This window comes from Mustela nivalis (genome assembly GCF_964662115.1).
Source record: "Mustela nivalis genome assembly, chromosome: 18".
Lineage (NCBI taxonomy): Eukaryota > Metazoa > Chordata > Mammalia > Carnivora > Mustelidae > Mustela > Mustela nivalis.
Window position 1 is genome coordinate 11,930,102 of NC_139037.1, and position 25,184 is coordinate 11,955,285.

The following is a 25,184-nucleotide window of genomic DNA, read 5'->3' on the forward strand; positions in this document are numbered from 1 at the left end:
GAGCAGCCTTGAAAGGACCTCTTGTGGCATAAGATGGGATGATATAAACATCAAAATGAAGGGGCGCCTGGGTGGCTCAGTGGTTAAGCCGCTGCCTTCGGCTCAGGTCATGATCTCAGGGTCCTGGGATCGAGTCCCGCATCGGGCTCTCTGCTCGGCAGGGAGCCTGCTTCCTCCTCTCTCTCTCTGCCTGCCTCTCTGCCTACTTGTGATCTCTCTCTCTGTCAAATAAATAAATAAAATCTTTAAAAAAAAAAAAAACAAACATCAAAATGAATAACAGATATGTATTCTTGGATTATGGATTGATATGTAGGTTAAAATACATCAAATTTGTGAAAAACCTATAATTTCATAATTAGGTACTTTTTTTTTTTTTAAGATTTTATTTATTTATTTGACAGAGAGAAATCACAAGTAGATGGAGAGGCAGGCAGAGAGAGAGAGAGAGGGAAGCAGGCTCCCTGCTGAGCAGAGAGCCCGATGTGGGACTCGATCCCAGGACCCTGAGATCATGACCTGAGCCGAAGGCAGCAGCTTAACCCACTGAGCGACCCAGGCGCCCATAATTAGGTACTTTTTATTTTTATTTATTTTTTTTTTTTTAAGATTTTATTTATTTATTTGACAGAGAGAGAAATCACAAGTAGGCGGAGAGTCAGGCAGAGAGAGAGAGAAGCAGGCTCCCGCTGAGCAAAGAGCCCGATGCGGGGCTCGATCCCAGGACACTGAGATCATGACCTGAGCCGAAGGCAGCGGCTTAATCCACTGAGCCACCCAGGCGCCCCAATTAGGTACTTTTTAAAGCCTCATTTATCAGCATCCCAAGTTATTAGAGCCCTGACTCATTACTCTGAAAACTCATAAGTAAAGGATTAAGCATTTATCCTGTATTTTCCTATGTGAACTATATTCAGGAAAACCCGATAGTTGATGAAGGAGGTTTGTTGGTTTTGTTGTTGTTGTTAAGACTTTTTTTTTTTTTAAAGAGTAGTTTAGGGTTCACAACAAAATGGAGAAGGTTCAGAGGTTTCCTAGGGGCATGTCTCCACACATGCATTGCCTCCTCATGTCAGCACCCATCACCGAAATGGAGATTTGTTACACAGCATAATCACTCCAAGTCCGTAGTCCACCTTACTGTTCACCTTTGGATTATACATGTTTTCACTGCCCTAGAAATTCTCTTTGCTCTGGCTCTCATTCCTCCCATCTATCATTAGGTAAGGTTTTTTAAATGAAAAATTCCAGCTAATATCAGAGCAGGAATGATAAGAAAAAGTCATGATTTCCTGACTCCTAATGAAATTATGTAACTAGGCAAAGATCAGCGGGATTCTAGAAACCATTAGGTTGAAAGTTAATGGCATTCCTTTTAATAGAGGGACCAGGCTGGCAGCACCAGACCTTATACGCATTTTAATGTGTTACAATCAGAAATACCCGGAGGGGCGCCTGACTGGCTCAGTCACGCGAGCATGCAGCTCCTGACCTCAGCGTTGTAAGTTCGAGCCCCATGTTGGATGTAGAGATTACTTCAAGATAAAATTTTAAAAAGAAAGAAAAATATCAATAGCACTAAGGAAGTACTGTTGCTGCCCCCCAAAAAGCCTGAATTTACTTAAGACTGGATACGATAACCAGGTTGTACAGTGTACAGAAGTAGAGGAACAAGGTAAATATTACTTGAAAGATGCAACCATTCACATCTAAAATGTGGGACATTCTATAACGGAACATCTAGAAAAAGATCTAAACATACATGGGAATTTAGTATAGGGGATGCCTGGGTGGCTCGGTCGGTTAAGCGTCTGTCTTCGGCTCAGGTCATGATCCTAGGGTTCTGGGGTTGAGCCGCATGTCTGGCCCCCTGCTCAGTGAGGAGTCTGCTTCTCCCTCTGCCCCTCACCCCATTCATGCACCCTCTTTCTCTCTCTCTCAAATAAAATCTTAGAAAAGGAAATTTAGTACATTGTAAAGGGAATATCTCAGATCATTGGGGAAAAGATAGACTTCTAAATTAGTACTATTGTAAAAACTGGATTGCTAACTGGAAAACAGTAAAACTAGATTCATGCCTCATACTAAAAAATAAGGTATTAGTGGATCAGAGACCTCGTGTAAAAAAAGAAACTATGCTACTATAAGGAGAATAGGTATGCGATAAAACCCAGAAGTAAGGAGTACTTTGAAATTTAGAGGCAATACAAGAAAATTCCATTAGAAAATTCTTTTTCAGTTTATAACAGTGAGCCAGCATAGCTACTTTGTGATATCACTTACATACAATGGCTAGGAAAGGCAAATCTATAGAGAAAAAGTAGATTAGTGCTTGCCTGTGGCTGCTGGTACAGATGGGAAATGATTCTAAATTGGCTTGAGAAATGTTTAGGGCATGATAGAAATGTTTTAAAATTGGATTGTGATGATAGTTGTACAACTCTGTAAATTTACTGTACATAAAAGTTAGTATGAGGAGGCAATCTGTCAAATCCAGGAGCTAGACGTTTTACAGGACAGATGACCAGATTTCTCAAACAGATCAAGGACAGAGGTGGTGAATTTTAATTTAGAGCTTGTATTCATCAACAGACATCATTAGAAGAATGAAATGGGAACCCATTGACTGGGGAAGACATTCATGATACATGTATCTGGAATAGGGCTTGTATCTAGTTTATAGAAATAATTTCTACAGGCTAACAGAAAAAGGGGCAGAAGTTTTTAAAAGGTACTGCCAAAGGGGGGTAGCCAAATGGCCACTAAATATATAAAAAAGACTTCATTAGTCATCAGGGAAATGGAAATTAAAACCACAGTGTGGTAACTAATAGGCATCCACCACTAGAGCTAGAATTTAAGACTGACAATATTAAATTTTGGAGAGAATATAAAGCAGCCAGAACACTCTTGCACTGCTGGTGGGAGTATACATTGGTACAGTCATTTCGGTGGTATCTTTACAAACTCATCTGTATGCCTGGGGTCCAGCATTTCTACTTCTATGTATGTAACCAAAGAAAGGAATACTGTTCAGTAGAAATGTGCAAGAATGTAACGGCATTGTAATGGCAAAAACCTGGAAACCACCCAAATACCCATCAGCAGTAGAACAGATAAATATGAGGACGCCTGGGTGGCTAGGCTCAGTTGGTTAAGCAGCTGCCTTCGGCTCAGGTCATGATCCCGGCGTCCTGGAACCGAGTCCCCGGAGCCCACATCGGGCTCCTTGCTCGGCAGGGAGCCTGCTTCTCCCTCTGCTTCTGTCTGCCTGTGCTTACTCTCTCTCCCTCTCTCTCTGACAAATTAAAAAAAAAAAGAAGAACAGATAAAAGCAATATTTTTACACAATGAAACAGTATACAGCGGTGAAATAAATGAACCACAACTGGACATGTTAGTCTGGAAGAATGTTACGAACAATGTAGAATAAAATTAGTAGACACAGAAAAGTTAAATAACTCTGACATGCTGTTTATATAGAGAAATAGGCAAAAGTCATTAGATGGTCCTAGAATTTATTAAGGTGGTTACCTTTGGTGGGGGCAAATCATCTCCCCTCTACCCCCAAGAAGGAAGTAAGGAGGTTATAAGGTATAAAAGGCACTCTTGGGATTTTTGGAGATGTTCTGGTGTATAGTTCAGTTTGTGAGAATTCACTGAGTGGAATACTGAGGTTATACTTTTCTGTATTTATATTCCACTTCAATAAAAGTTTGTGGGTTTTTGTTTGTTTTTTTAAAAATCAGTTTAAAGGAGCTCCCACAAGCTATGATGAGATCATTTGAACCTCAAAAAGCAAAATGACTGAAAATTAAAAATCACCTCCTTGACCATTAAATGGAGGTTTTGAAAGGTTGATGAGGAACCTAATAATTGGTCTAGGAGTCCAACCGATCCCCCCCAAACCCTGTAGGAGCCTTGTGTGCTGCAGTCAGAAGCAAACAACTGAAGACATATTCCTGCTGCCCCTCTTCTTGCCAAATGACAAAATTGAGTCTACTGAAGCCTCCAGATTTAACCTCCATTTTATAGGAAACATAGGTGATAGAACAAGTAAGGAAGCAGTACATCAGATGTGGGATGTAGGATATTTCGTAAGACAAATGACCAGATATACTTCAGCAAATCAGTGACAAGGACGGGATAAAAACGAATGAAGGAGGGATGCCTCAGTGGCTCAGTTAGTTTAGTGTCTGCCTTTGGCTCAGGTCATGACCCCCAGGGTCTTGGGATCAAGTCCCACGTTGGGCTCCCTGCTCAGTGGGGAGCCTGCTTCTCCCTCTGCCTGCTGCTCCCTGTGTTTGTGATCTCTCTCTGACAAATTAAATATAATTTTTAAGGGAAAAAAAAATGAATGAAGGAGAATAGAGTGAAAAAATAAATCTAACAGGTTCAGTAGTCAAGCTTGTGGAGATCTTGCTTAGATTCCATTTGCAGTAAGTGTGCCGTAAAGAGCAACTTGAAACCAACTGGGAAATACTGAGTATGAACTGTGTGGATATTAGACAGTATGAAGGGATCATTGTTACTTCCGTTAATATGGAAATGATAGTATCTATGTAAAAAAATCCTTATCAGCTAGTATTACAAAAATTTTTATAAGTGAAGTGACATTTTAGAGAGTTATTAAGCATTACAAAAGAAAATAATGTGGATGGGGTCTTAGAACAAAATGGGCAAAATACTGAATTGTTTTGAAATTGGATGAGTACTTGCATGTTAATTATAATGTTCTGTCTATTTTTTGTGTATATTTGAAAGTATCCAAAATAAGTTTAAAAATAAATTCACTGTTACTACTTGGGGAAATTTACAGCATTATTACCAATTAGAAATGGAAAGCTATGGTGAGTTAGGCTCTTCTGCTCACCTCTCATACCTGACTTCTGTCTTCTTTTGTGCATTCCCTCTCTTACCGTTCTTGGAAATGACTTGGTGCAGAGCAAGTAGGAGGTACGTCAGCAGAGCAAGAAGTTACATATGTCAGTGGAGGAAAGACCCTCCCCAAACAGGTAATTTGAATGAATATCCTTTTAAATGAAATGTTTGGATTTGCCTTTAGAGAAGAGGCAGTGGACTCAAGTGGAAAGCTTGCAGATATGGTAGGCAGGAGGTCAGGGTGTGAGTCCAACCCATCTTACTCAGTTATGTGACTACTTCCTCACAGGTTTAGAAAAGCAGGGATAGAGGTGAGGGTGACTTGTCTTGCCTACGTAACAAAGTTAAGTTTTTATTAAAATAGTGGATATGAATGAAGTTTGTGAAATATCTGGTAGAATATGATTGCTACATGTTAAACAATTTTTATTTACAAAGATAACACATAGTCCTTAATATGAGCTATTTACATCAACCGTGGACTCTTCAAATCTCAAAATATCATTGGCTTACCTTTTCCACACTTCTATATGACCTTATGTTTTTATTTTTCTCTTCTAGAAGAATTTTGTATCCATGTAAATTTATTTATGTACATAAATGTTCTGTTTTTTACATTTACACAAAGGGGATCTCATTCTTACTCATTACTGCATAGTGTTCAATCATAAATAAATTTTTAGTTAACTCTCGTTTTGTACACTGTAGTTGTTCCTGTCCTCCCTTCCTTCCTTCCTTCTCTCCTTCCTACTGGTAAAATGATGCTGCGTAAGCATCTTTGTATAGATGTCTTGGAAGTATTTGTGACTATTCATGGATATATCTTTACCAGAGACATTGCTCTGTGAAAGGAAAGATACTTTTGATTGATAATGCCAAATTGCCCTCTGGAAAATTTGTGTCACTTTCTACCTGCAGCAACAGTGGGAAGCATGGCTATTTCTTCCTTAACCCTCAACATTGCTTGGTATCATCAGACATCAGTTTATATACCATCTAATAAATGAAAAAATGGTTTCTTACCTTAATTTGCATTTTAAAATTATAAATGAACACTTCTGAACCATTTGTATTCTTTTTGTAAGCTGTTTATATGTTTTTCTGGGTTTCTTTTATGTATTTTCTATTCAAGTATTTTATAACTTTTTGACTTGATTATGAGCCTAACTTTGAATGTATAACAACCTACTCTTCCCTTTGTTGGTTATCCAGGTAACTGCTAGATTTGTTTCGTTTTTTTTTAATGTCTTTGTAAAGATAGCTCCTTTTCTTCATTTGAATGGAAAAAAAAAATCCCAAGAATTTCACAAGATCCAAGAGAAATATTTTCATTTCATGGCTTATATGAAACATTTGGCCAGATTGCACTTTATAAAGAATGACAGGTGATTCAGAGATTTTGCAGTTTTTCCACAGTGTTTTCATTTGGGTTTGTATTGTTTTTGTGTGGTTTTGCTTTGATAGAATTGCACATCCTCTTTGAGACTGATTCTGTATTTTCTCTAATTTAATTGTATTCTGGTTTCCATTCAGTCTCCCCAGAAGAGCAGCCCTCTTCTACCTTCTGTTGATGATGAAGATGGGGACACTTGTACAATATGTTTTGAACATTGGACCAATGCTGGGGATCATCGACTCTCAGCATTACGCTGTGGGCACCTCTTTGGGTATAAGTGCATTTCTAAGTGGCTCAAGGGCCAGGCACGAAAATGTCCCCAGGTAAGAACCATAGATAAGGAATGAGTGTGTGCACAGTCAACATCTTAAGTTAGGAGGATTCCTAGAACCACACTGATTATATCTTGTTGGGCTTTTTAGTGCAACAAGAAAGCCAAACACAGTGACATCGTTGTTCTTTATGCCCGAACCCTGAGAGCTCTGGACACCAGTGAACAGGAGCGCATGAAAAGGTAAGTGGCAAGAATCTACCTACTTGACAGATCTGAAAAAGGAGGTATGAATCACTCTTTGTATAGTTCTAAGGCTTTACCTGGACTGTGACGGGGGTGGGGGGTGGTCTTTGGGGGATCACTGGCAAACTGTCTCACATCGTGATTTATAATACATGTCTGATATCTTCTGAAGGAGGTCTATATGGTTTCTTCTCCATATAGCATTAAAAATGAGGTTTTGGAGTATCGAGTAATTGTGACTTCAGCTAACTCACTGATTGTGGGCCCCAGGACTTTTGAATGTGTACTTTCTCAGCTGTAGAATTGGGGAGCTACCTGACAATGAACTGGATGCACAAGAAAGCAGAGCCGATAAGTAGAGAAAGAGAGGTTCCTGGCCCTTGATTCCGCCATGCCTAAAGTTAGTCTTAAACAGTGGATTTCTCAGTTATATAAGTCAATACATAGGTTTTCAATTTTAGTTTGCCAGCTTAAATAAAGTTTCTGTCATATAATCTAGGGAGCGTTGACCCGTGTTTCATCATACAACATTTTCATTCTGGGAAGACTTGACACCTGGGTCATGAAAAACTCATCCCTTAAAAGAAGGGGAAGATAAAAGAAGGATGACAGGGGGTGGACCATGCCAGTTACTCCTTTTTGTCTTCTGTGCCTCGTATAAACCTCTGTTTTCCGAGCCTGAGGCTGTGTGCAGGCAGATTCAGAAGCAGTAGAGTAGTTCTTCCTTCTGCAGGAGCACTTAGCTATCCCCACAAACTCACAATTACCTCTGCTAGTTAAGCCAGCATAACATGACCAAGGGAAGCCAAGACCATGGTGTCTTAAGCTCCCCCAACCAAATCCAAAATCATAGAGAAACCTACAGCCCTCCAGTAATACCTCACACCTGGTGTGGGCAGCAGGCCCAAGCAGAGAGGTTCCCTAGAAGTTTTGGAGCTTATTCCAATTCTTCTCTAAGGTTTACATTTACTGCCTGCCTCTGCTTCTAAATACCATGAACATTTAATCAGAGATTCCTTGTCTTACTCTTTGTAAATAATTTATAACCACTTGGAACATTTTTCCATGTCTTAGTCTCCTCTTCCCTATAATAGGCTTAATGATACCTTAAACAAAACAACAAAAAAGAAGATCTGACACATTACTCAAGTGTTGCCATATTTTGCTGCTCATGTCCCTAAGCCCTCCCACAACAGCAACAGAAGATTCTTTTTATTATTATTATTATTATTATTAACATATAATGTATTATTAGCCCCAGGGATACAGGTCTGTGCATCTTCAGGCTTACACACTTCACAGCACTCACCATAGCACATACCCTCCCCAATGTCCATAACCCCATCACCTTCTCCCTACCCCCTACCCCCTTCCCCCCAGCAACCCTCAGTTTGTTTTGTGAGATTAAGAGTCTCTTACAGTTTGTTTCCCTCCCAATCCCGTCTTATTTCATTTTTTCCTTCCCTACTCCCCAGACCCCCCATTTGCCTCTCAAATTCCTCATATCAGCGAGATCATATGATAATTATCTTTTTCTGATTGACTTATTACGCTCAGCATAATACCCTCTAGTTCCATCCATTTCATTGCAAATGGCAAGATTTCATTTCTTTTGATGGCTGCATAGTATTCCATTGTATATATGATACCACATTTTCTTTATCCATTCATCTGTTGATGGACATCTAGGTTCTTTCCATAGTTTGGCTATTGTGGACATAGCTGCTATAAACATTCAAGTGCATGTGCTCCTTCAGATCACTACATTTGAATCTTTAGAGTAAATACCCAGTAGTGCGATTGCTGGGTCATAGGGTAGCTCTATTTTCAACTTTTTGAGGAATCTCTGTGCTGTTTTCCAAAGAGGCTGCACCAGCTTTCATTCCCACCAACAGTGTAGGAGGTTTCCCCTTTCTCCGCATCCTCGCCAGCATCTGTCGTTCCCTGACTTGTTAATTTCAGCCATTCTGACTGGTGTGAGGTGGTATCTCATTGTGGTTTTGATTTGTATTTCCCTGATGCTAAGTATTGTGGAGCACTTTTTCATGTGTCTGTTGGCCATCTGGATGTCTTACACAGAAAATGTTGTGCAATGTAAGAAATTATCAGGATTTGGGAAGCCCAAGAACAATTGTTAATAACACTACTTAAAACAAACTTTAAGAACATTAAAAAATTAAAAATAGCCACCAAGAGAGCGCAGAGATATGTTTTCTCATAATAGTGCTGGTAAGAATGTACACTGACACAATTGTTTATTTAGAAAGACCCTTGGCCTTATGCCTCAGAAGCATTTATTTATTTATTTATTTATTTTAAAGATTTATTTATTTATTTGACAGAGAGACATCACGAGTAGACAGAGAGCCAGGCAGAGAGAGAGAGAGAGAAGCAGGCTCCCTGCTGAGCAGAGAGCCCGATGCGGGACTCCATCCCAGGACCCCAAGATCACGACTTGAGCCGAAGGCAGCGGCTTAACCCACTGAGCCACCCAGGTGCCCCGAGAAGCATTTAAAAGTAATTCTACTTAAGGCATTTATTCTAAAGAAATGATTTATAAAGAAATGTGTACAAGTATTTACTAATGGGGGGTTGGTGCCTGGCTGGCTCAGTTGGTGGAACATGCAGCTCTTGATTTCAGGATTGTAAGTTCAAGCCCCACACTGTGTGTAGACATTACTTAAAAGTAAAATCCTTAGGGGCACATGGGTGGCTCAGTCGATTAGGTGTCTGACTCTTGGCTTAAGCTCAGGTCATGATCTCAGGGTCGAGAGATCAAGACCTACGTCAGGTTCTACACTTAGCGGGAGTCTGCTTGAGATTCTCTCCCTCTGCCCCACCCCCCACTCGTGAGCTCTCTTTCTCTTAAATGAATAAATAAGTCTTTTAAAAAATAAATAGGGTTGTCTGGGTGGCTCAGTTGGTTAAGTGTCTGCCTTTGGCCCGGGTCATGATCCTGGAGTCCTGGGATAGAGCCTCAAGTCAGGCTTGCTGCTTGGCAGGGGGTCTGCTTTTCTCTCTGCCCCTCCCCTGCCTCATTCTTTCTTCTCTCGCTCACTCTCAGATTAATAAATAGAAAAATAAAATCTTTAAAAATAAGTAAATGAATTGAATCATTTTTCTAAACAAAAAGATTTACTTCATGAGACTTTTCATTTAAACACTGTTAATCCAAACTGAGAGAATTAATTGGTTGAGTAAATTCTGGCATATCCATGTGATGGGATACTACACATTTATTTAAACTAATGTTTAAAGTGCATGTAATATTTTGTCATGTGAAAAAGCACATTATGGTGATTATGTTTTTTGCAAAGTAAAAAATACTGCAGGTAGTCACTGAGTAGTGGAATTACAGATGATTTTAATTTCCTTCTTTTTTTTCTGTTTTGTCCAACAAATAACTTACTTGGTCGAGTAAATATTTAGTGTTTTTACATGGCAGGTATGTGAAGAGGGTAATTTTATTGAAAAAGCTAACTTTGTAGGCGTGTTTGTTAATGTATGATTATATTTACAACTTTGCTGATTACTCAAAAAACTCCCAACAAACAAGTCCAGGACCAGTTCACTTTACACGTGAATTCTATCAAACATTTAAAGAAGAGTTAATACCTTTTCTTTAATTTATTTTTATTTTATTTTATTTTTTTTAAGATTTTATTTATTTATTTGACAGAGAGAGATCACAAGTAGTCAGAGAGGCAGGCAGAGAGAGAGGAGGAAGCAGGCTGCCTGCTGAGCAGAGAGCCCGATGTGGGACTGATCCCAGGACCCTGAGATCATGCCCTGAGCCGAAGGCAGCGGCTTAACCCACTGAGCCACCTAGGCGCCCCAATACCTTTTTTTTTTTTTAAAGATTTTATTTATTTATTTGACAGACAGAGATCACAAGTAGGCAAAGAGGCAGGTGGAGAGAGAGGGGAAGAGAAGCAGGCTTCCCGCTGAGCAGAAAGGCCAATGCGGGCTCGATCCCAGCACCCTGCGATCATGACCTGAGCCGAAAGCAGGGGCTTTAACCCACTGAGCCACCCAGGCATCCCGCCCCCTTTTTTTTAAATATTTATTTATTTATTTTTGTGGGGGCAGGCAGAGGGAGAGAGAATCCTGAAGCAGGCTCCCTGCTAAGTGTGTTGCCCATCACAAGGCTTGATCCCAGGACCCCAAGGTCATGACCTGAGCACAAATCAAGATTCGACTGCTTAACCGACAAAGCTACCTAGGCACCCCAATACCTAATTTTTCTCCCAACTTTTTCAAAAAATAGAAGAGGAAGGGAAACTTAGAAATTAATTCCATGAGTCAGGTGTCACCCTAATACCAATACCAGATAAAGACACCACAGAAAAAGAGAACTACAGGCCAATATCGCTGATGAATATAGGTTCAGAAATCCTCACCAAAATGTTAGCAAACCAAATCCAACAATACGTTAAAAAAAAAATCATTCACCATGATTAAGTGGGATTTATTCCCAGGATACAAGGGTGGTTCATTATTAGTAAATTAATGTGATATACCATCTCAATAAGAGAAAGGATAAAAACCATATAATCATTTCAATAGATGAGAAAAAGCATTTGACAAAGTACAACATCCATTCATGATAAGATCTCAACAAAGTATGTTTAGAGGGAATATACTCAATATAATAGAGCCCTTATATGAAAAACCCCACAGCTAAATCATCCTTCATGGGGGAAAAGTGGGAGCTTTTCACCTAAAGTCAGGAACAAGACAAGGATGTCCACTCTCACCACAGCAATCAGATGAGAGAAATAAATAAAATGAAAGGCATCCAGATTGGTAAGGAAGAAGTAAAACTTTCACTAATTGCTGATGGTATGATATTGTATGTAGAGACTACCAAAAAACTGCTAGAACTGGTAAATGAATATAGTAAATTTGCAGAATGAAAAGTCAATGTACAGAAATCCATTCCATTTCTATACACTAATAATGAAGCAGCGGAAAGGGAAATTAAGAAAACCCATTTACATTTGCACCCAAAGCAAAATACATAGGAATATACTTACGAGAAAGACCTACCTATACATGGAAAACTAAAATATTGATGAAAGAAACTGAGGATGACACAGATGAAGACATTCCATGCTCATGGATTGGAAGAACAAATAACTGTTAAAATGTCTGTACTACCCAGAATAATCTACAATCTCTATTAAAGTACCATAGCATTTTTCACAAAACTAGAACAAACAATCCTAAAATTTGTTTGGAATCATAAAAGAAGAAAAAAAAAACAACCTGGAGGTATCACGATTCCAGACTTCAAGTGATACTACAAAGCTTTATGGTCCAAAACATACCAAAACAGTATGGTCCTGGCATAAAAATAGACACATAGTTCAGTGGAACAGAATAGAAAACCCAGAAATGAGTCCACAGTTACATGATCAATAAATCTTTGATGTAGCAGGAAAGAATATGTAATGGGAAAAGAGACAGTCTCTTCCAACAACAAATGGTGTTGGGAAAACCGGACAGTAACATACAAAATAATGAAACGATCACTTTCTTACACCAGACACAAGAATAAACTCAAAATGGGGGCATCTGGGTGGCTCAGTGGGTTAAGCCTCTGTCTTCAGCTCCTGTTACAATCTCCGGGTTCTGGGATCGAGCCTCGCATCGGGCTCTCTGCCCAGAGGGCAGTCTGCTTCCTCCTCTGTGTGTGTGTGTGTGTCAAGTAAATAAAACCTTTAAAAAAAGAAAGAAAGAAAGAAAAAAGAAAAACTCAAAATGAATTGAGGACCTAAATGTGAGACATGAAGCCATAGAAAGCCTAGAAGAGCGCAGGCAGTAATTATTCTGCCATCAGCAGTAGCAACATCTCTCTAGATATGTCTCCTGAGTCAAGGGAAACAAAAGCGAAAATAAACTATTGGAACAACATCAAAATTAACAGCTTCTGGACAGCAAAGGGAACAGTAACAAAACTAAAAATCAACCTGCTGAATGAGAGAAAATAATTTGCAAATGACATATCCAATAAAGTGTCAGTATCCAGAATATATAAAGAACTTGGGACGCCTGGGTGGCTCAGTTGGTTAAGCAGCTCAGATCATGATCCCAGCGTCTTGGAATCGAGTCCCACATTGGGCTCCTTGCTCTGCAGGGAGCCCGCTTCTCCCTCTGACTCTGCCTGCCACTCTGTCTGCCTGTGCTAAAAATCTTTAAAAAAAAAAAAAAAAGAATGTATACAACTCAACACCCTAAAAACAAATAATCCATTATTAAAAAAATGGGTAGAGGCACCTGGGTGGCTCAGTGGGTAAGCCTCTGCCTTCCGCTCAGGTCATGATCTCAGGGCCTTGGGATCAAGCCCCGCATCGGGCTCTCTGCTTAGCAGGGAGCCTGCTTCCCTTCTTCTCTCTTTGCCTGCCTCTCTGCCTACTTGTGATCTTTGTATGTCAAATAAATAAAATCTTTAAAAAAAAAAAAAATGGGGGCACCTGGGTGGCCCAGTGGGTTAAGCCGCTGCCTTCCGCTCAGGTCATGATCTCAGGGTCCTGGGATCGAGTCCCGCATTGGGCTCTCTGCTCAGCAGGGAGCCTGCTTCCCTCTCTCTCTCTCTCTCTCTCTGCCTATTTGTGATCTCTCTCTGTCAAATAAATAAATAAAATCTTAAAAATAATAATAATAATTTTTAAAAAAATGGGCGGATGATGTGAACAAATTTCTCCAGAGAAGACATCCATATGGCCAAGAAACAAATGAAAAGATGTTCATTGTCACTCATGACTGGAGAAATGCAAATCCAAGCTATACCCCCACAGCTGTCAGAATGGCTAAAAATCAAAAACACAAGAAACAACAGGTGTTGTTGAGGATGTGGGGAAAAAGGAACCCCATGCATTATTCATAGGAATGTACAACGAAACAGCCACTGTGGAAGATGGTGTGGAGATTCCTCAAAATATTAAAAATGGAATTACCCAATGATCGATTAGTCACACTACTGTTTACTGATAGAATACAGAAACAGTAATTCAAAGGGATGTATGCACCCCTGTGTTATAAATAGCATTTTACCATAGCCAGGCTATGGAAGCACCCTAGATATAGATGGGTAAAGAAGAGGTGGTATACACACATACATACATGCATACATAATATAGGATCTTACTCGGCCACAGAAAAGAATGAAATCTTACCTTTTATGACAACATGGATGGAGCTAGAGTGTGTAATACTAAGTGAAATAAGCCAGTCAGAGAAAGACATATACCAAATGATTTCATGCCTATGTGGAATTTAAAAAAAAAAAAAACAAATGAGCAAAGGGAAAAGGAGAAACAAATCAAAAAGTAGACTCTTAAGTATAGGGAGCAAACAGATGGTTACCAGAGGTGGGTGTGGGGATGGGTGAAATAGGTGAAGGGGATTAGGAGTGCCCTTACCTTGATGAGCACTGTAACACAAGGAAGTGTGAACACAGTGACTCATGTGTTGTATACCCAGAACTAATAAAACACTATGTTAACTACATGGAAATTAAAGCTAAAAATAAAATGCTGATTACTATAATAAATCAGTATGCTCCCTGTCCTCTTTAGAAAATGTGAAGCTTTTGAAAATGCCAATAAATACAGAGATTTAATCAAATGAACACCCTTGTGCTTGACTTTACCAGATCTTAACAAATTGCCGTATTTGCTGTAGGCCTTAAAAAAATAAATCATTATAGGTAAACCAGAAGCTTCCTTGAGAACTACATTCTCCTTAATTTCATCCCTCTCCTCAGAGGACCTATAATCATAAATCATGTATAATATGATTTACAGTGTTTTTACACTTGATGCATATGTTATTAGAGTATAATTTTCCTCTGTAACTTATTTTTTGTTTGTTTGTTTGTTTGTTTGTTTAGAATTACGTTTGGGGAACTTATCCCGGTTGGGATACATCTAGCTTATTGATTCTTAGTTCTGTAGAGTGTTCTAGTTCTCTAATTTAAAATTTCCCTGTACGGGGCCACCTGGGTGGCTCAGTGGGTTAAAGCCTCTGCCTTTGGCTCATGTCATGATCCCATGGTGGGATTGAGCCCTCATCAGGCTCTCTGCTCAGCAGGGAGCCTGCTTTCCTTCCTCTCTGCCTACCTGTGATCTCTGTCTGTTAAATAAATAAATCAAAATCTTTTTAAAAATAAAAAATAATAGAATTTCCCTATACGTGTTTTGTATTGGTGGACACTTAAGGTGGTTTTCAGTTTTTGTTAATATAAGCCATGGGTAAGAGAGATGGGTAAGAGTGTCTTTAGGCCTAGAAGTGGAAATACTTTATCCTAGGTCACATGGAATTTCAGCTTTACTGGCTACTGTCAAATTGCTCTTCCAAGAAGCTGTTTCCAGTTTGTACTCCCATCAGCAAAATTTCTCTTTTTTTTATACTTTTGTTCATTTTATATTATCAGACTTAATTTTGACAGTCTCATGGAGTCCGTAGTAGTTACTTAATTTGTATATCCACAATTATTAATGAGGTTGGACATACTCTTCTCTCAATTTTGTTCATATCTTTTGTTCATCTATATTGAACAAAATACATTGCTTATTTCTTACTGATTTATAGTTCATTATGTTTTCCTTATACATTTGACCCAAGGTAGAGGCACCAACCTCTCACACAGTTAGAAATCCACATATAACTTGTAAGTCCCCAAAACCTTAACCTTAAGAGCCTGCTGTTGACTAGAAACCTTCCTGGTAACATAAACAGTTGATTAACGTACAATTTATATGTTATATGTATTATGTACTTGATCTTTACAATAATACCTGTTTCTTAATTTTTTCCACGTTTCTAGAATAGGTGACTCCACCTTTCTAGGTTTATCTATGTGGTTTTTCAAATTGTTGCAAATCTCCAAAAAATTTTCCAGTGTATTTATTGAAAAAAAAAAAAAAAATCCACGGTAAGTGGGCCAGTGCAGCTCAAACCCATGTTGTTCAGGGGTTACATGTACTGATTCTTTGCAGGTTGCAAATAGCATCTCCCAGTCTGTGGCTTGTCTCTTTAACATGTTTATGTTATCTTTTGTTGAACATGAGTTTTTAATTTTAATACAGTTGTTTATCTCTTGTTTTGTGGGGGGTGGGGTTTGTGCACTGCTTCAAGGTCATAAAGACAACTTCTTCTAAAGGTTCTTCAAATTTTTTTATTTTTTTGGGCGCCTGGGTTTCTCAGTGGGTTATGCTTCTGCCTTCGGCTCAGATCATGATCTCAGGGTCCTGGGAGTGACCCCCCGGGCTCTCTGCTCAGCAGGGAGCCTGCTTCCCCCTCTTTCTCTGCCTACTGCTCTGCCTACTTGTGATCTTTCTCGCTCTCTTTGTCAAATAAAATCTTTTGAAAAAAATTGCTTTTTATGTAGGTTTTAAATATTTTTTAAACCTAGTTTTATGGATAACCAGGTTTGCAGTGTAATTATTAAGTAATATGTTCTTCCTGTAGAAGTCTTCATTGCTGCTTGTATCCTAAGTTAAGTTTTTGAGTTTTAGGTTCCATGGTCTCTTTGTTAATTCTTGCCCCAGTATTCTGAAGTTATAATTTATTGTAACTTTAAAATACTTCCTCCCACCTTGTTCTTCAAATTGACTTTGATATTCTTGGCATTTTGCTCTTAATTTTAAAATTAGTTTCCTAAGTTCCATTTAATGCAATTTCAATCAAGATTTCAAAAGGAAAAGTTCCCTTTGAAACCTTGATTGAAATTGCATTAAATTTTTAGAGTAACTTGAGAAGTTCTTGATTTTGAGTCATTCCAGCTGTGAACATTATATAATATCCTTCCACTATTCACTGTCTTCTGATGCCTTTTACAAGTGTACTTTCCTTCATAAAGGTCTTCATACCCTTTAACTTTATTCCTAGGTTGCTTTCGTTAGATGTGCTCTCGTGAGTGATTTTTTTTTTTTTTCTATTACATTTTCTAGCCAGTTATCTGGCATATGGGAAATGCTGTTGATCTAATTTTTTTTTTTTTAAGTTCATTTATTTTTTCATTATTCTGTATACCTACTGTGGGGTTTGAACTCAGTGACCCTGAGATCAAGAGTCACGTGTTTCTCTGACTGAGCCAGCCAGGGGCCCCAACCTAATTTTCTTGATCTTAATTCCAGCACCTTGCTGACTGGTTTGTGGGTTCTCTTGAACTTTCCATGAAGATAAATAGAGTGGCTTTACCTCTTCGTTTCAAGTTATTCATCGTTTTTCTATCCTGTTTTACTGAGTGGAAATCTTTTTTTTATTTTTTGCATATTTTGAAAGTGTCTTTAGGTACATGCAGATCTATAATTTTTATTCTTGGTGAATGTATTTTTTTCATTATGCATTGTTCCTCTTTATACCTGTTCATGCTTTCTAATTCTAACTGGTCTTAGCATTTTCCCAGTATATACCTTCTATCTTTTTAATTTCAGCCTCATTTTTGTGGTATTACTTAATTTCAGTATCTGATGAACTGGTAACTTACTATTTTCTTTTAATCCGCCAGGAAACCTTGCTCTTTTAACTTTGTCATTTTACTCTTATGGGGCGCCTGGGTGGCTCAGTGGGTTAAAGCCTCTGCCTTTGGCTCAGGTCATGATCCCAGGGTCCTGGGATCGAGCCCCACATCGGGCTGGAGCCTGCTTCCCTTCCTCTCTCTCTGCCTGCCTCTCTGCCTACCTGTGATCTCTGTCAAATAAATAAAATCTTTTTTTTTAATTGTCATTTTACTCTTATATATGGCTCTAAATCGAGCAGTGAGCTTGGCTCTGTCCCGTCATCTGGCATTTTTTGCATTTTTAGTCTCATTCCCTAGTAAGAGCCAGATTCCTGCTCATCACTGCCAGCGTTAACGCTGAATCCCAGTAACTCGTGAGTTCAGCCCTGCATGCTACTTTCTGTAGTGTTTCTGTATATGAGACTTTTTCTTTTGTTGTGTTTTATTCACCATCATGACGTATTTACAGCAAAAACTTATCATAGCATAAACTTAATCTGACATCTTGTTGGCAAGTCTTCTGTGGCCTTCTCATCTTCCCCTGTTGTTGGCTTCTCCTTCTAGTTCCTTACTGAAGGAGCAGATGCTGAGGAAGCAGGCCGAATTGGAGTCAGCGCAGTGCCGTCTCCAACTTCAGGTCCTCACTGACGAGTGCAGTAAGCTTCATAGTCGGGTCCAGGTAGGTTCTCCCGTCCTCATCCAGAGAGCTTCGGGAATAGGAGTGGAGAAGGAATCTAAACAGAACTTTGGTTCATCTCAGATACAAAGAAGGATTTACCACGCTTTTCAGGAGCAAACAAGACCACCTCTTTATTCTGTTTTTGATTAGGGCGTTTATCAGAAGTATACACACTTTGGGATGAATTCAGCAGTTTGAACTTCGAACCAATTAAACAGCAGGCTGATAATTCAAATTCTCAGTCCTTTTTACCTCCCTGAAACTACCAAGAAAATGAGGGGTGTAGCCAAGAAGACCACTGAAGACTTCCAGCCCTCATATTTTCTGATCTGGGCTCTTGTTGGCTCAGTTGCTGGTTGAAATAGGGGAGAACAGCCGCGGGGCTCTCTCTGGGACTCGTGTCAGCATTTCCATGTAACGGATAAAAAACGTCCCCCTGTCAGATGAAGGGATTGTGCAGGAGGGGAGCATCGGACCAAAAGGCTTCACACTTACAACATGGTTTTCATTTTAGGACTTGCAGAAACTTATTGTGCAGCATCGGGATCAGATTTCACAGCCCCCCAGGGGCTCCCAAGCACGTTCCCTGAACTGCCTGCCCTCCAGCCAGAACCAGCACAAGTACCATTTCCAGAAGACCTTCACGGTGTCTCAGATAGGAAACTGCCGCATCATGGCATACTGTGATGCTCTGAGCTGCCTGGTGGTGTCACAGCCTTCACCTCAGGCCTCCTTCCTGCCAGGTGAGCGGTCAAGCACCTCGGCCTTCGTGTTCATTATTGGACTTCATTTGCTTCTCTGCTCCCTGTTGGCAGAATCCAGGACTCGCTAGCAGGTGAACACTGACCACAGCCGCCAGACCACTTTCCCCAGTCCGTTAATGCTGATTCTCTGCAGGGGCTGCAGAGATAACCTATCCGTTGGCCTCATTCTGTACATGTATTCACCCAGAGCTCAGAAATGCGAATTAATACCTGTGATAAAGTAAGAGCAGGGAGGGTACTTGGAAGCATGGGTTACTGGTGTAGTCCAAGGAGAAGAACGGCACCCCCTTTCTGTCCCGTTAAAGGTAGATTCATGGGGGCACCCGACAGGCTTAATCGGGAGAGTATGAGACTTGAATTTAAGTTTTTTTGTTTGTTTGTTTATTTGTTTTTTAAATAATTTTTCCACCCAACGTGGGGCTCAGACTTAGGACCCTGACATCAGGAGTCACATGCTCTACCGACTGAAACGGACGGGTGCCCCGAGACTGGAAATTTTTTTTTTAAGATTTTATTTATTTATTTGACAGAGAGAGAGATCACAAGCAGCCAGAAAGGCAGGTGGGGGGTAGGGAAGCAGGCTCCTTGCTGACCAGAGAGCCTATGTGGGGCTCAGTCCCAGGACTCCAAGACCATGACCCAAGCTGAAGGCACAGGCTTAATCCACTGAGCCACCCAGGCATCCCTGGAAATTTTTTTTTTTTTTGTAAGATTTTATTTATTTATTTGACAGACAGAGATCATAAGTAGGCAGAGAGGCAGGCAGAGAGAGAGGAAGAAGCAGGCTCCCTGCTGAGCAGAGAGCCCAATGTGGGGCTCCATCCCAGGACCCTGGGATCATGACCTGAGTTGAAGGCAGAAGCTCTAACCCACTGAGCCACCCAGGCACCCCTGGAAATATTTTTTAAAACACTATCCTGGGGTGCCTGGGTGACTCAGTCAGTATAGCATTCTACTCTTGATTTTGGCTCAGGTCACGATCTCAGGGTCATGGGATCCAGCCCCCAGTTGGACTCTGTGCTTAGCAGGGAATCTGCTTGAGTTTCTCTCCCTATCCCTCTACTCTGCCCTTTGCTTGTTCCTGCCGTCTCTCTTAAATAAATAAATAAATCTTAAAACAAAATTAAAAAAAAACTATCCCAAGGGCTAATTCAAGTTGAAACAAGATTTAATACTTATTTTCAGTGGTAGTCAAACAGATAAATTTTGAATAAAAGAATTTGGAAATACATTGATTAATATTGATAATAATATAGTAAATGTTAAATAGTCTCATATTTTGTGCTTTTTTTAAAAGCTTAATTTTAGGTTTTAAATGTTGAAACCTTAATGTTGAAAACCAAATCTCCTCACATGCCCACTTAAATCATTCCTAATTGTAGTAGATGTTTCTTTGCACAAGTTTTAGCATGTGATTTCTCCCAGCTGTCAGGTCCTTTTGCTTCAACGTGATTTCCTGTTTACCCACTTAACAAGTTTCATACAAAAGCTTCACAACTGTGTCCCCCTAAACTTAGGTAAATATAGGATTAGAAGTAGCATTCCTCTATTATTGCATATTTTTCTGTTCACTGATAGCTGGGAGTTGAGAGTAGCTTCAGTTAAGGGGAACATAAAAGGATTATTTATAACGTTTGTAGCCCATCCACATCTTTAATAAAGTATTTATCATAAAAGCCTTCCCTACAACTGGGAAAATATTTATTTATTTGAATTGTTCCCCCAGCAATGGAATGGGGTGATATGTTCCTTTTTCCTTAATGCATCAATCCCACACAGCACAGCCAGTTCTTGAGAGCCTGTTGGTGCTAATTTCTCTGTTTCCCTTGATCATGAATTAGGCCAGTATTCGTGTTCCCTGTTGATTTAAAGCCTGTAGTTTCCCTCTTTGTCTTCTGGCTCTCCTAATTTTGTTTCAGGAGAAAACACAATGAACTTTTCCCACTTGTTTCCCCAGAGAAGCTAAAGTGTGACTCAAGGGTGTCTTGATTCTAGGATTTGAGAAATTCTGTTTATGGATAACTTGGATAATAATAGATAATTATATATTGTCAAGAGTCTAGGACTAAAACAGAGTATCAATAAATTAAAAAGGACAAATTTTGGTGGGGGATTTTTTTTTCTTCTTCTGAAATGATGCAAATTGATTAAAATACTTAAAGTGTAATCTGTTTTTATTCCATTCAGACAAATATAGTATATCTTGACCACCTGACACAGAAATCACCCGTCTTCATTCTTTATGGTTCACTTTTTCTTCATCTTCACTCTCTGTGGACATCTATATTAATAGCTTTATTGAAATTTGACTGACATACACTAAATTGCACATATTGAAACTATAGTTGGATGAATTTTGATATATGTGTACAGCCCTGAAACCATCCTCACAATCGAGATAATGAACCCATCTTTTCCCCCAGAGTTTTCTCGTGCCCTTTATAATCCATCTCCTATCTGCTCCTCCCTCCTCTCCTCATCCCCAGGCAACCACTCATCTACTTTCTGAATATACATCAGTTTGCATTTTCTAGAATTTTACATAATTGTACTCATACAGTATTAGCTTTTTTGTCTGGCTTCTTTCAGCATAAAGTTACAGAGATTCGTCCATATTGTATTTATCAGTAGTTTATGTCCTTGTTTTGTTGGCTAGTATATTCTGTGTATATGTGTATATAGTGGTTTATCTGTTCACCTGTGGTTGGACATTTGGAGTGGAATATACTTTTTAAAATAATTATCACCCTGGGGAATTTTTATTTTCTTTGTCTGACTGGCTGTTTTCCAGGGATTTATATGCCAGGAAAGCTGAACAAAAGAGCTCCTTGAAAAGGTGGTTTGCTCTGCCTTAAATTGACTTCCAGTGATTTCATGCTCTCTTGTCTTTGACAGGCTTTGGTGTTAAGATGTTGAGTACTGCCAACATGAAAAGCAGTCAGTACATTGCTATGCATGGCAAACAGATCCGTGGACTGGCTTTCAGCAGTAGGTCCAAAGGCTTACTGCTCTCAGCATCCCTAGACAACACTGTTAAACTGACCAGGTGGGTGCTTCAGGGAGGAGGTTGGGGCCTGGTCTGGTTAGCATTGAACAGTGTAGAAATTAATATCCGTGTTAGGATGGCCTTAGCTCCTTGTGTGTGTGAGTGTGTGTGTGTGTGTGTGTGTCTCATTGTCTTCTGTGTGTGTGTGTGTGTCTGTGTGTGTGTCTCATTGTCTTCTGAAATCCAGTTCATTGAATTTAAAATGTATTGCTTTTCAAAGTAGATAAGACAGGCTCCACAACAGTATGGCAATGCCCCGTTTTTGGGTTTTTGGTTTTTTGTTTTTTTTTTAATTATCTGTGTTACAAAATACATCTTAAGCTAGACAGATGAGAGGAACACCCTCGATGGTCGAATGACAGTATGCAGGAAGCTGTCGTACTGGGCACCGTGGAGTTGCCGGACCATCTTGGACCTGCTTATTGCTGGTCTATTTCCAGGATCATCCTATGGAACAAAAATGCTCTCCAGGAACTCATTCTCCTGGGGTGCCCTGACTTCTCTTATCAGTAACCCTCGGTTAACTTCATTTTATCTTTCACATGCCCTGCGATTGCTGTGAACCCGATCTGAACGGGTCTCAGGGCCTTCATCTTTAGAAAGTAGTTCTGATCAGACGTCTGATAGTTGGCTTCCTGTTCCACAGCTAAATCTGAGGGACATCATGATATCACCATCAGGCCTGATAAGCCTTTGATTTTTCAAGAATGCTTCGGCTTAATTAGCCCTGAAACTCAACGTAGCATTATGTTTTATACATATATATAAAATATTTTTTCCTAGTTGTGTTTAAAAAAAAAAAAAAAAGGTGAAAGAAGAGCCAGTTGGTTGGAGTGTTAGTTTTTGTTTCTCTCATAGGTATATTCTAATTTTTCAGCCTTGAATATTGATTACCTGTGTAATAGATAATTACAGAGAATTGGGGTAGAACAGGGAATGTACTGTTTAAATATCTCTTTAATTTATTCTTTTATTTTCCTTCCATTTCAAGAGGAAAGCCTGTGTCCCTCAAAACAAATATTTTGGAATTGAAAGGGGTTATGTGGGCAGTCCCTGCAGGAAATTGGGAATCCCAAATAGTTTGGGTGTGTGGGTGTGTTCTTAAAAGATTATCACGGAAATGATCATCTTTACATCTTTGTTATATATTTGATTTTCTTAATACATTGTTGTAAAAGTCTTGTATCTCCACAGCCTGGAGACAAACACAGTAGTCCAGACTTACAATGCTGGACGCCCTGTCTGGAGCTGCTGCTGGTGTCTTGATGAAAGCAATCACATCTATGCTGGACTGGTCAATGGTTCGATCCTGGTGTATGACCTTCGAAACACGAGCTGTCATATCGAGGAGTTAGTACCTCAGAAAGCCAGGTAGGGGACCACTTAGGTTTTCCCTGTAGGTAGCAACTTTCTCTTGGACCATCATATGAATCCTGTCTTTTGACAATATTTGATGTTTGTTCAGAATTCCTCACGGAGGACAATTCTCTGTGTGCAGTGATGCATTCTTGCTTAAGACTCAGTAAGAGCCTTTCTGTGTGTTCATGCTATTTCTGCATGGTAGAAAGCCCTGACACCAAGTATAGCCAGGTTCATACAGTCACTCATCACCCAGTGTGGCAAAATGAAGTCAGATCTGTGTTCCAGACCCGGCTCCAATGCGTAGGAACTGTGTGATCTTGGTTACAGTTCTTGGCCTGTTACAGAGACTTGCTTTAATAGCCACATGTCAGACGCACAGGAAGAGATCAGTAATGGGTGGGCCTGGAAAAAAATGATTGAAAATTTCCCTAACCTCCAGCTAGACCAAGTTGGTCTGAAGATGCCATGTTACGACAACGAATCCTTTATAATCCCATTACAGAGTTCTCTGGTTTTCAGAGTCAGCCGGGGTTCTGAGGGTGAGTGGTGGCAACACCACTGTGACTCTGCAGAATGTGTTGGGTCCCATTTGGGCGTAATACACTCCTGAAGGCATAAAATTCTCAAAACGAGAAGTGGAATCTGACCTAGACCAAAATGAGAAGTATCTTAAAAGAGAATTTCCATTTCCAGTGTGAACATATATTAAAAAGGGGGCATAGGGATCTAAACAGAAAGATATCACCATAGCAGTGAGAGAGTAATGGTTCCTGAACCTAGGTCAGCACTCTGGCATCCTCATGGGGTGGGGCAGACTCGTGCTTCCGGTATGTGGTCTGTGGGCCTGAAGGTGACAGATGTGAACTCCCGGCCGACATGGGGCCTGCCCTTGATGTCAACAGATGCAGGCAGAGCAGGCAATAAATAAAATAGAGCAAACAGCCAGGAAAGTATTTGTATGGAGTGCTCACTGCTGCCTCTGTTTGCTTCACTGTGACAGGGCAGTGAAAGAAAGCAGGCAAAGTGACCGCCTCGGCAAGTGCAGCAGAAACAAAGTTCATTGGAACAGAGTCAGCCGGCTGATACTTCTGAGAGAATTCTTGGCACACAGTTCTGGTCATGTGCTTGCAGATAGAGATTTAGAAAATTTCTAAAGAAACAGTCTTGTTTTTGAATTAAAATGTAGTTGCTTCAGGGGCCCCTGGCTGGCTTCGTTGGAAGAACGTATGACTCTTGATCTCAGGGTCACGAGTTCGAACTCCACGTTGGGCGGAGAGATGCCTTAAATTAAAAAAAAAAGGCAGTTGCTTCAGGCAGTATTTGAATTGAAGAGTCTGTCCAATCCAGCGTGGAAGCTTTATCCGATTTGTAAGCTGGATTTCCTTTCGGACTTTACTCGTGTATGTGGCCAACCCCCTTACTGGAAACTTCAACACCACTCAGTCTTTCTTCTTCCTTGTATTTGTGATCTTGTACTATTAAATTTCCTAGTCCTTTTTTTGTTCCTTTTTTTTTTTTACACTGTTTTTCAAACGTGTGATATCTCCTCTGAAATTGGCTGCAGAGATTATAGGTATACTTTTGTTTCTACAGAGGGGGTTGCTAGTTTTTATCAAATGTCAAAGGACAGTGACCCACGGAAGGTCTTTAACCTCTTCTATGGAGGTAGGACTATGCTTGGGCTCCTGGCAGTGGGGTCTAGAGCAGTACAGGTACTGGAATGTGAAACATGGTTTCATTTCTTCCCCTTCAGATGCCCGCTGGTATCCCTGTCATACATACCCAGAGCTGCCTCAGCTGCATTTCCATATGGTGGGGTGTTGGCTGGAACCTTGGAGAATGCTTCCTTCTGGGAGCTCAGAATGGGCTTTTCTCATTGGCCTCATGTGCTGCCCATGGAGCCAGGGGGTTGTGTAGACTTTCAGACGGAGAGCAGCACCCGGCATTGTCTTGTGACCTACAGGCCTGGTGAGTGTTGGAATGTCCATGTGGGACCACCTGTGGTTTGTCTGGGAGCGGATCAGTTCAAGGG

General features: G+C 40.1%; 2 protein-coding genes and 1 long non-coding RNA gene across 3 annotated transcripts in view; all 3 read left to right on the plus strand.

The window, feature by feature from the left end:
- WDR59 (WD repeat domain 59) overlaps positions 1–25,184 on the plus strand; it is a 228,334-nt gene that overhangs the window by 156,974 nt on the left and 46,176 nt on the right. The window lies entirely within an intron of this gene.
- Positions 1–25,184, plus strand: part of RFWD3 (ring finger and WD repeat domain 3) — a 48,202-nt gene that overhangs the window by 17,674 nt on the left and 5,344 nt on the right. The window contains exons 4-11 of the mRNA XM_082712268.1: positions 4,945–5,015; positions 6,415–6,600; positions 6,700–6,791; positions 17,866–17,980; positions 18,495–18,723; positions 21,640–21,790; positions 22,985–23,161; positions 24,906–25,120. Of these exons, the coding sequence (XP_082568394.1) occupies positions 4,945–5,015; positions 6,415–6,600; positions 6,700–6,791; positions 17,866–17,980; positions 18,495–18,723; positions 21,640–21,790; positions 22,985–23,161; positions 24,906–25,120 (1,236 nt within the window). The remainder of the gene's footprint in view (positions 1–4,944; positions 5,016–6,414; positions 6,601–6,699; positions 6,792–17,865; positions 17,981–18,494; positions 18,724–21,639; positions 21,791–22,984; positions 23,162–24,905; positions 25,121–25,184) is intronic.
- On the plus strand, positions 415–3,804 carry LOC309853811. Its single transcript, XR_014305964.1, has 2 exons — positions 415–573; positions 795–3,804. It is a non-coding gene; the product is annotated as an uncharacterized lncRNA (long non-coding RNA).